Source organism: Ptychodera flava, chromosome 7, assembly GCF_041260155.1.
Source record: "Ptychodera flava strain L36383 chromosome 7, AS_Pfla_20210202, whole genome shotgun sequence".
Taxonomy (NCBI): Eukaryota; Metazoa; Hemichordata; class Enteropneusta; family Ptychoderidae; genus Ptychodera; species Ptychodera flava.
Window position 1 is genome coordinate 30380518 of NC_091934.1, and position 12316 is coordinate 30392833.

Consider the following 12316-nt stretch of genomic DNA (forward strand, 5'->3'; position numbering starts at 1 on the left):
GGTCATATTGGATCATATCATGAAGACATTTGACACGCTTGTGTAACTCATAGAGTGTTGCCCTTGTGGTAGGTTTAAAAGAAATCTGTTGAGGCATGTCTCAGTAATGGCTCTGGGACTTCAAAATCTCACAAGTAATGGCCACATGGTTGCAATATTGGATTGTATCGCAAAAAAAATTGATGTATGTATGCTATAGTGTGTTATCCTTGTGCCAAGTTTGAAAGAAATTGGGTCAGGCATGTCTGAGATATCTGCATGGATAGAAGGATGGATGGACAGACAGACATAGCCCGATCTTTAAGGTGGGGACTAAAATTTGACCAACGCAATCGCTTACAATTTCAATATGCATCCTGTTTCCGTCGACAAAATCTCTCTCCTGTAATTATTGTAATTATTGCAAGCAATGTAACGAAAAGGCGATTGACTATGGGCAGTATCCATGATTATAAAAATCTCATAAACAGTCCATGACCTTTACAAACATCAAACATCCCCGGACGGCAAACAAAGAATTTTCTCTGAATGGCCTTACATCAATGCAGTTACATGTATATGAGGCCTTACAAACATAATGACACTCCTGTTCCCAAACCACATAGCTGTGTTCCATAGCTCAAGCAATTTAACCAGAAAGATTCCTATCTCTCACCGCTATGTTTTCTGTCTTTCTTGCAATTATACTTTGAGTATCCTTTCATTGTAATTATCCGTTTATTGAGAATGTCATCTTCTTTGCCAGCGTGCAGTCTCTTTGAAACTGCTTTCTCAGGATCTCTTGGATGGGTGTCGAAGAGCAGCCATCCACATAGCAGGCAGCATTTCTCGTAGTAGTAACAGTACCGTTCGTGTTTTTGTGGAATGTAACCGTACACGTGAACCTCTTCGCAAAGGTGCAACATGAGATGAATTCCTTTGTCACAAGAAAAAACAGAAAATTATAAATACTCAGAGTTGACCTTTAAAGAGATTTTTGGGATCTTGTCAAGTATCATGCGAAGAAAGTACCCCGCGGACTGTACCATTATTTTTTAAGGGTGGCCAACAGGTGTGAGGGGCAGTATAAGCATGCCAGTGGGATTCTATGTCAGAGGAAGGGACAAAGGGGTGGGTAATTTTCATAACAATAACACTGTGTAAATAGCTGGAGAGAGACAAATGTCACAATTTCCCTGTATTACACCTATCAAATGGCAATGAGTTATTTATATTCATTAGACAGAATGTTAGCCTAAGTTCAACTACCTATATTCAGCCCCTCTCACCCATCGGCCACCCCTAAAAGATAATGGTACAGTCTGCAGGGGACACTTTTGTGGTAAGATACGACAAAGGTCCGATTATTGTAATAAAGGAGCAACAGTAGGGAGTTCACAAATCATGTCACTGTTCTCTTATTAACATGCAAATATAAATATTTCTGCAAATATAGACTACAATTTTGGAAATTACACTTTAGGACAGAAATACATGTACAACTTTATAGGTCACTACCAATAATGCAATGATCACTGAAAGACATTGGCTCAAACTAAAAGCTGCAATGATAGCTAAGCATGCATGCAACAATTGACAAAATTTGTGTGCATTTCAAGGAGTAGTGTTTGATCTTGTATGTACAGCATGCAGCTATATTTAGTTACAAACTTGTAATAGCATACAGTGCTATTGCTGTTCATTAGTTTTTCAGTATTCGGATTTCATGTCTAGTATCTCTTGGTTTGCTCAGTAAAGCCTGTTGATAAAGGATGTTACCCATGAACAGCCAGAAAATTATATTCACTGAGGGTCTACATGAGCTAAATTATGCCAAAAGTGAACTTGAGCTATATTTTGTAGAGAACCTTGCCAATGCACTTGACATTGTTGAATGATACAAACTGCAAATTTTATGATGACGACTTACCTAAAAAGCCAGATGTGAGGGGAGACTCGCTCAACTCTTCATCGCTGAATTCTTGAACAACGTCCCAGAGTCTCCATATTGTTTCAAGTCGCAGTATGTGGACGGGTTGAGACGGATGCATGTAATGCCACTTGGCGTAATTACAGAAGACTGACTTGCCATCTGTGTACCACTGATCATGAATCGTGGTAGAAATATACAAAAACAGACGAAGATTCATTATAAGGCACTTAAGTCTGGTCTGTTACATTCATTTAGTTATGATTTTCACATAATCACCATAACCACATTTCTTTTGGAATTCTATATACATTGTATTACTGTATTACTGTAGAGAAATATGTTGTGTAAATTATGCTTCTCAAAGTTACGGGTAATCCATATCCTTCTGTTCAGAGAGTGAAATAGTACAAGTGTGTTACAAGAACAGCACAATAGCATAATTGCATGACTCATACCAGTAAGGGGCATGTTTTCCCATCAAGGGGATCAAAGTTTGTGTTGGCTAATAAAGGATTAAAATGTTTTCTGTTCAGAATTGTTTTCCATTGAAATTGAATTTTGAAACCAAATTAAAGTAATAAGTCGCTGACCCGTGCCATTCACCTGTTAATCCCTGAACCAATGTAATGAGGTCAACATTCACCATTGAAAAGAATTGGTTTGGGTCAAATGATAGCAGAGAACGGGGTTTTAGGTAGAGAATTGGATTCAGGGACGTACATTCAGGTGCTAAAATTTCTACAATTCTTTCTGATCAACTATTTATTGTTGGGGGAGGGGGAGGCTCATTCTAAAGCTCTTAAAGAATTTTTTTGTCTTATTTTCATTAAAACTGAAAATTAATTTTATTCCATAGGGTTACCACAAGGATGGTGGCCATTTCGAATTTCAAAATATCAGCAAATTACATGTAATGTGTTTCTCTGGTGTTTAACTTGCAAGGTGTCCCCTGATTTTTATTCTTGATTGGTAAGAGAATGGTTGAAATTTTACAATGATAACGATTTGAGGTGCACATTATACCTTAAATTATCGTGTTCACAAACCTTTGTGTAAGAGTTGGTGCCTCACCTGAGTTCTTTTGTTTTATGAATGTTTTTCAGAGTGCATACCAACTGTAATCTTACCTTGTGCATATTAGCATTGTAGGGCCCTTCTCTCCAAGACACAAGGGGAACATCTTCATCCAACTTCTCAAGGATTTTTCTTAAATTCTTTTGTCTGAATACTTTGTTGTTGACGACTCGTAGCGTTGTTTTGCCACCAACATAACTTTCATATCCCTTCGTGGGTGCATAGTTAAAACGCAGCACAGCATCGTGTGAATCTGAAAGATAAAATATTGGTCAGGTTTAAAGTTTTCTCAAAAAGGAGTTTTGATTATTTTTAAACTGATATTTTTCATACTTTAAATGTTATGACATTTCATTTTATCTATTACTGTACATACTATCTTGCAAGAGCAATAGGGTTGAGGATCAATGTCCCCATATGACCTTTGTTTTTCTCTAGTACAAGGGAGTGATACATGTAGACATTAAGAAATATCTACCCTCCAGGACAATAAATTACCAAAATAAATATACACAACCTAAGAAGAAAAATCTCATTATATTTGAGTCACAGTTCATATGTTGATACACTGGCTTTATTATATATTCTCAGTTATTTCAAAACTTTCCAGTTCAAACAGCTGTAACTTTTGATGAGATTTACAGTACTCTTGATTTCATAAAACAAGTATTTCAGGGCTCTCAATGGAATGTTTTTCTTGGAGGAAATTTCCCTGGATATGTTTTCTGTATGCAGAGAACAAGACAGGGCAAAGGTCAAGTTGGAAGAGTACAAGAGGGATTGCCCACTCGTATAATTATTTAGGAATGACAATCAAACTTCTTTAAAATAACCATGAGCACTTTTAACAAAATATATCAGAAAGGAATGAAACTTGCAGCAAATAGTATGTCACTTAAAAATCACCATAATCAGGACTTTGATTTGTTTTGTATATAGTGACACCCTGTGGAACAATACATGTATAATATGACCATTAATTAGTGTATGGTTCTAACAAACAAAGTAATGATATTATAAAATTAATCCTCATTCTACCAGGCTACGTAGACAAACCATAGAAATAAATACAACCTGGGAGAAAGAGGATTAAATAGTTTACACTATCGATTTGGGAAATTTCTTTTCAGGAAGAACAAAATATTGCACATCCTGCTGTGTAATTAGCTTGCAACAGCCGTAGAGCACTACAGAGTGAAAATGACTGATGGATCAAGGTTGTAGTCTTTAATCTCAATAAATTATACAAAAGCAAGGTTCATAAGGTATGGAACTGGCAAAGCATGCACGTGCACAATATTTTGATAGATGATGGTTAGATCATGTTTCTAATTCAGATGCTCAGTTACACAAGGCAAGGTTGCACAGTTTAACTCATGTATGAGTAACAGAACGAAAAACAGTTCCCACTTTACGAAAAGTTGAGGTGAAATGAGTATTTTTCTTAAAAATCATGGAATCAATTTTTTTCTTTTCAAACTTTCAAAAAAAACTGCTTGAAAATCCCAAGGTGATTCAGTTTGTCAACCATTGTCGAAAAATTGGCAACATTTATACTCTGTTCAAAATCTCAACTATAGTTGACAACACTTCACAGTCAACTGATCTGATTAAACACTACTTATATACTCAGTTCCAAATCTGAACAATTGTTGACGATACTTCACATGGTGAACTCGTCTGTTCTAATGCTATTGACCATACTCAGTTATGACTGTTTAGACATTTCCTTAATTGAATCACCATCACTAGAGGACAATATGTGTAAATATAGAAATGTGTGCACAGATAAAGGTGATAGTGAAATTCTTTGTGGAAAAAATGAAAGTGACAGGCATAAATTACATTCAATTACAATGTCATAACCATTTATTGACATATATATAAGGAATATAACATTTCAATGAGTACATGTAGTAGTAATATACATTACAAAATATATTCACAAACATTGTACATTATGTTAAGAGAGCATCTGATTTGAAAGAAAAGTCAATGTTTGTGTTACATCAGGTACAAATATATTCAAACAAAATATATCTCAAAATTACAGTTATAATTTGCCATACTTAGATTGAATGCTTTTCTACACTGAACCATTAGGCTGCATTGACAAACAAGCTCTGGAGGGGGGATTCCCAAATAAGTTCTCAGATTTTTTCAAATACCCCCTAACAAATTTTAAATTAAGAAATGTTGATCCCTATACATTGGAGTCTATGGCAAAACTGTGAATAATTTTTTCCTAATTTAAAACTGCAATATTGGTGCATTTATGGACCTGAATAATTGACAAAATTATTAGAAGATGGTAGTTACAATGTATATGTGCTTATGAGTACATGAAATTTCATGTACTCATAAGCACATATAACTATGTCCCGCCGCAAACGGAAATGGCTGGAAATGAAAGTGCCAGAAGGTATTTTGAAAGGAATTTGATATTCAATAAATTTTCAAGTCTCCCATCCTTTGCAATGTCAATTTTTTATGATGCCCCGGGCACGTTTTAAATTTTTTCAAGTCTCCCCTGAAATCTCCTGCCCTTCCCCTCCAGAGGTGTTTGTGAATGCAGCCTTAAGTTTAAATTTCAACCCTTCCACCTTACAATTAACAAATCATTATTTTGCAACATTACAACAATTTAGCAATATCTAGTAGTAATGCTTTCAACAAATTCTCAACAGATTGTATATACATGCTACTGCAATGTAATTGACTGGTACAAAGCAATTGATATACCATATACATAGTTCTTAGCAAATGAATGCAAATTTTTAGTGTCTTTGAATTATCATTGTAAGTTGATGGTCCTGATACACGATGATGAACCATACACTGGGTGGCCACAAAGTTAAGTGTAGCACTGGAGACCTACTATACTATTTTCAAATTGAAAGACAGAGTTTTACATCATACTACAAGTGACCTTGCAGCCAGCGTACAGTGTATATAGCCCTACACAGAAGTGTCAGAGAAAAATGAAAACCTAATCATGTAAGAACACATCTGATACAGAATAAAATGTAATCATGTTGATTGATATGAAGGGGCTTAATCATTACATACAGATACATGTATATGTAGCATCACACTAAAATAAAAATACTACGGTAACTTATGAATGTGGATTGTAAAAAGTTATAATAATTTTGGAAGGAACTTTGATGAACAAGTCTTTGAACACATACCCCTCTTGTTAAACTGGTATACACTTCAAAGGGTTTTAGAAGATGAGGAAAATGAACAGTTGTGAATGACAACAAAATGGACTGCAGAGTGCCCTGTGTGGAGTTTCCATAAACAATTAAATTTTCAATTCTGTTTATTAGTCCCTACATGTATGGAAATACATGTTGTGTGCTAAAAAATTTTATGTGACTTTGTAGCTGCCACAGAAACCTATGAAGTCACTGAGGTGAAAAAGAATGTGATTGTTAGAGTTTCATTGTTGTCCAAATTGTTGCTTCAGTACTACTAATGTTGAATTAAGGTCAGCACAGATAGCTATTTTTGACCCCTAACTGTATTGAGAAAGTGTTAGATTAAATTATTCTTCAAGCATTTAATACTTACATGTATATTGCTGTCTACAAGAAAGAACACATTGTCTACAAGAGAGAACACATTGTCTCCAATCTACTGTCACAATATCCTTGCCATGTTACAACAATTAAAAACATCCAACTACACTTGGCTCCTTCAGTTCTAGCCTGAGAAAAACAATAGCCATCTAACAAGCAAATACTGCAAATGATCAGTTGAAATATTGTGACTGCTTAAGAATTGATGTAAAAAAGTGTTATGTTAACCCTTTTCCTGCCAGACAGTATCACTTCCCCATCAGCCAAGTCAGTAAAAAGCGGTATTGAGCCAAAACATGACGTATTTTCACCCACTTGGCTTGGTATGTTAAAGCATCTTTGGTAAAAAAAAATCAAGTTTATAGAATTTATGTTTTCAACAGCCTTCAAATGTACAGTATTATGTTAAAATACACCATATGGAATATGTTGTGTTTCATTATTTTAACCATCTTGACCTGGTGGTGAAATATTGACTTGGCAGAAAAGGGTTAATGTAATATCAATTTTCAGAATTGAATAATTTCTGCATGTTTATCATGGCACATTTGCAAAATGTTGAAGATTCAACGAAATGGCCTTTTCTATTTAAATTTTATTTTTTTTATAAAAGTATATCAATGCTCTCTTTTGACAGTAAGCATACATGTATCAAAGTAAACATGATTTCATCTTTTGTTTTGGTTTACAGAGTTGAAACAAAAAATAATTCAATCATATGTGAGTTGTACATGTAGATATACATGTACATGTATGGGTCCTATCTCAGCCACCAGCAATTAATCAGATTGTGAAAAAAAAATATTGCACATTAGTACTCTGCCATAGAACAGTGTATAGAATTGAATGAAATTAGTTTCTAAATGTGTAACAACAGATCTTGACAAGCTAAAAACCCACAAAAACTAGACTGAATTGAAAAGTCTGAAACTGTACGTAATTACTGCTACATATAAAAAGCTACATGTATTTAACTACATGTATACAAGTATGAGTTAAAGATACCCCTTAGAGTCCTTGTTTCAATATTCAAAGCAACTGAACTAGTATTTTGTCAGGGAATTTCTCGTATCTTTGACCATGACTTCAATCTTACTGTACATGTATCAAAAGATGTCAATTTGAATTTGTTCGCTACATGTATCCATTCTAAAACCAAATTGGAGAAAACACTCTGTGACAATGTTCTTAAATCAATGAAGTTGAAAGCTTCAAACATTTTTGAGTATTTGTAGAATCTACCTAAACTATAGTCCTTGATTTTCTTTGACATATGATGTAGCTTTTCCATCAAGGTTTGACTACTTACTCCTCAATATGGTCTTGAAGTCTTGGCAAGTATTCTGGGTCCCATCCGTTTTGTTTCCGTCATCAATCTCCTCTATCAACTCTACACATATGAAGTACTGTTCATGTGCCCATGTAATTCTTTAGCCTCTATTGTGTTGTTGGTGTCCTTCTCATGGCAATGATCTACAATCAAAGATAATAAAACACACATATTAGTTGAGCCATACAAACCAAACAGCATACAAAATATGTATTGACATGTAATTGAAAGAAAAACAAAAATATTTAAATTCACTATATACCATGTGTATAATTACTCTCATTTTCAGTACTGTACACCAGAACATCGTCAGCTCAATTCTGGCTGTCTTCACATTCATGACCATTTCATAGATTTATATCATGACCCCTATGTGACTATGCTTCTATTTTTTTGTTTTTGGTGAGGGGTCCAAGGGAAAGTAGATCCAGCAGTTTAGTGAAGGTGTAATAAGTTGTTTGTCTCAAAGCAACTGACACTGGCATTTCAGTACAGTATTATAGCTGGCTGTCACATGTACCTGTACAGTGTAGTTTTCACTTACTCTTTCATTTAAAACTCCAGAATTACCTTTGCAATTAAAATACCAGAGTATGAAAGACCTACTTATTGCAAGTGTTCAGCATCAAATGTATGTTTGACTAGTACACAACTGTACATGTACTATTTAAGTCTATTTATATTTCTCAGTTCACATTTAATTCATTTCTCTCTAATCATTTGAATATAATTAATGGAGAGCTCTTTTGTTAGTGTTAAATGAATTTACAAAACATAAAATTTGTATATTGTGAAAGATAACGTGGTACTTTTGGTGAAAATATAGGCAATTATTCAGAGTGCAATCAGTTCAACAAACTTGTGGTAGGGAACATGTAAGAGTAGTTTTAGTTATCAAATGCTTCATTGCACCATGATTGGATTTGTTTAAATGGCAAAGTTCTTGTCAGTTTTCTCAGGAAATTGCAAACTGTACACTACTTTTACATTGACAGTTTGCATCAACATGGCCTAATTAAATTTGAGGTTTAAAAGATACAATTTTTTGTGCATGTCTCTGAAAAACCACTGTAAAAATGTACTTAAAGGTTTTCTTAACACAAGGCTAGACGACCTTCAGTGCTGGCAAAATTCTGGTGCCATAATGAATGACTCTGACTCTGTGAGCTGGAAAATTTCAGTGAAATCCTAATATATTTCATATACAAGATATTGGCAATGGGAGAAGTGGGCCTGAGAAACGCACATGCATGTACTGTAGAAGCAGAGGTGCAATGTTAAAAGAAAATGTACCTTGGTAATTTGCAATATTATACATGTATGTCTGTATAATTACACCATGGAGTATAAAAAGACCTGAAGGGCGATGCTGAATGTAATGGAAATGGAAATGTTTACAGTTGAATGTCTGTTGATCAAATGGACATGCCTAAAATTTACAAAGTGTCCCTTGGCATAATACATTTCAAAGTAACAACCCACTCCCTCCCCCCCCCCTCGCCCAAGGACTCCTCCCTTGCTATTTGAAGATTGAGCTTTACTGGTCAATGTTTGTTTGAACCACGGAACTATAAAAAGGGTGTTTGGATAAAGATTACAAACTTGACATACCTTTATATAGGCATGGAAGAGTGTGTGAATGAGATACCTCCACTACACTACATTCCTGGCCGGCCGCAACAGTGAACCGAAGTGGTCAAATTCCTGAGATGAACAAGTATGTCGGTTATACATATACGCTGTTTAAAGTCACGATTCCACTGTGGTCAAAAATACATGTTGTGTAAGGTGCTTGAGTCTAAAGCCGGCTGTTTTTTCTGCAACTGCACGCCATTATCCATGACCTGGATAAGCAGGTCTGAGCGACGATCCACTCACTGCATTGTTACATCACGCACAGTTCACTGCATAACCTGTCGCCTTGAAGACTGGTCGAATAAATGTTGAATTGTGCGAATCTTTGACGATGGTATGATACGCAGCATGGTCCTCCACAAAATCGTGCACGCAGCCACTGTACATGACCACGGTCCCTCCACAAAAACCGTGACATGACTTATGCGTTCCGCCGGTTTCTGTCTGTGTGTCGAGATGCGGTTCATATTTACCTTTTACCTTAGTGAAGGTCAAGGGTCGGGTAGTCCATTGTAAAAAGGGAAGGGCAGTAGGAAACAGATCTTGTACTGCCTGTTAAGCGTTAGGTGTGCTTTTCTCTCTTGAGTATAATTCTATTGTATATCACTTACAATCACTACTGTGTTTTCGTCCTGTGATATAGTTTCAGCTTTAAGATTGCAATATTTTTTCTGGCGGCATGGCACAAGGAACTGACCCCTACCTATTTTAACAGTATATGCAGTTACGTCACAACACACCCCGCTTACATACCAAAGCATGCACAGCTGCACTCAAGGACAAAGAAAAAGCGGCTGCGAAGATTATTTTGACCGTGAGAGTAGAAGCGAGATGTCTCAACCATGCCGAAATGCGATGTTTGACTTAGTTTGCTACCTCCATCGTTTGACTCGGGTCACCGATCGTTACTGCACCGGCACACGGCAGGTACTTTTTCCCTTCAGTGGAGGTAATCCCCGGAGGTAATCCCAGCGCGTTGGACGATCTGCAAATCATTATGAACGTTGTACTTCTCGCGGCTGATAACAGCAGCAGCTTTACAAAGGAATGCAATGCAACAATCTGCAATTGAGACGAGAAGGAATACCCGACAAGCTGTAAACAAAACATCGGATGAAACAGTTGAAGGTATAGGCCTAGGTCATCTATTTTGAAGTTAACAAGGGGTCAAACATTTAAACATGCACACCTATGGTGCAAGGAGAAACTCATCATTTACACGGGGGGGGGGGGAGGTGCGGTTTGAGGTGTACCCATCTAAGTTGAGCTTGAAGTTTCCAAAATGTTGAGTAAAAAGGGGGGGTACCTTTAAGATACTTCACTAATAATATTATAAGCAACATATGCTCACTTTAGCAATTTTGCATTTTACTTTTATGAACCAAGTGTCAGTGACATCCAAAAACATTAAGGGACACTGTTGCATGAATATTCTAATGCCATAAAATTGTAGGTCAAATATTTACTCCTTGTCAAGGCTTTGAACAAATTAAGATGAACACTTTGATAGTTTGTCAGGCCAATGTATGTTTATGTGCTGCATATAATTTATTCTATTTCAAACTAACAACAGCTTGGTAATTTTACTCCAGTGATATGAACAATGATGGTTGTCATTACATTGATATGTTACAATGCTTGTCATGAATTTAGTGGAAATTCTGACCCATTATCATAGCAAGCATACTAAAATATTTGTAACTGCATTGGTGTTAATTGAAACACGAGGCCTCAAATGGAAAATAATAAGTTAACACACTGGAAAACGTTTTTACAGGTGTACAGGGAAACAACATGGGTTGAGATGGACGCGCATTATTTATGTCTTTACATTGCAACAGGCATGAACGTGCAAACATATGCACATCATAGTCCCTGTATGTACATATGTACATACATGTATATTCACATATATATACCATGCAAATGTGTTAATAGACATGTAGTACAGACAGACAATGAGAAGACAATGATAGAGTGACTGTGTACAGGCATACATGTACAGTGTAGCTCTGAAAAATTGTGCAAGTTTTTCTGTGCAGCACACTTGCATACATAGACATACTATATACGCGCACCTACACACATACACACAAAGATATATATATATATATATATATATATATATATATATATATATATATATGTATGTAATATATATATATAATATACATATATATATGTGTGTGTGTGTATGTGTGTGTGTGTGTAGGTGTGTGATTCCTTAAAACATCTCCTTTAGGATGATAGCCAGTGTAATATGTGAGGTCTTTTTCTCGGAAGAAAAAAGGCAAACAGGACAGCACATGTCAAACCAACTTTAACCGAATTAGGGGAATGTGGGTTCAAGTCCTACATGGGTAATTTTTTCAAGCCCCGCCCCCCCAAATTTACAGTGTAGAGACACTCAGATGTAGTTGTGTGACTTTTGTCATTATTTCTACATGAAATTTTCTCACTACACAACACTGGGGAAACTGCCATATTACAAAACACCTTCACTTTCATGCAGTACAGAAAGACAAACTGATGACAATGATGGGAGGGAGTTTGTACAGGCATACATTTACAAGTAGCTCTAAGAAATCTTGCAGATTTTCTGTGTAATTAACAGAGGACACACAGCTGATATACAAACACATGCTATAGACTGTACATTACCAAAACTGGGGAAACTTTTTAACTTGAATTCTAGTCCAGACCAGAATTCATTTGTCAACAATGGCAATGCAGTTTACACATGTACAAGCTGCATTGACAGGCTTAAAACCCTGCACGCAA

General features: G+C 35.9%; 1 protein-coding gene across 1 annotated transcript; it reads right to left on the reverse strand.

Moving 5' to 3' along the window:
• Positions 1-225: 225 nt before the first annotated feature.
• On the reverse strand, positions 226-5053 carry LOC139136434 (beta-galactoside alpha-2,6-sialyltransferase 2-like). Its single transcript, XM_070704159.1, has 4 exons — positions 5038-5053; positions 3040-3239; positions 1910-2081; positions 226-916 (listed from the first exon to the last, which is right to left on the reverse strand). Exons 1-4 carry the CDS (start codon positions 5051-5053, stop codon positions 645-647), a joined length of 660 nt encoding a protein of 219 aa, XP_070560260.1. The 3' UTR covers positions 226-644.
• Between the last annotated feature and the right edge of the window lie 7263 nt (positions 5054-12316).

Coding starts and splice junctions, on each gene's coding strand:
- LOC139136434 (XM_070704159.1), bottom strand. Junction 2,082..3,039: donor ACAATGCTAATATGCACAAG/GTAAGATTACAG, acceptor ATTCATGATCAG/TGGTACACAGATGGCAAGTC. Junction 917..1,909: donor CCTCACATCTGGCTTTTTAG/GTAAGTCGTCAT, acceptor CTTGTGACAAAG/GAATTCATCTCATGTTGCAC.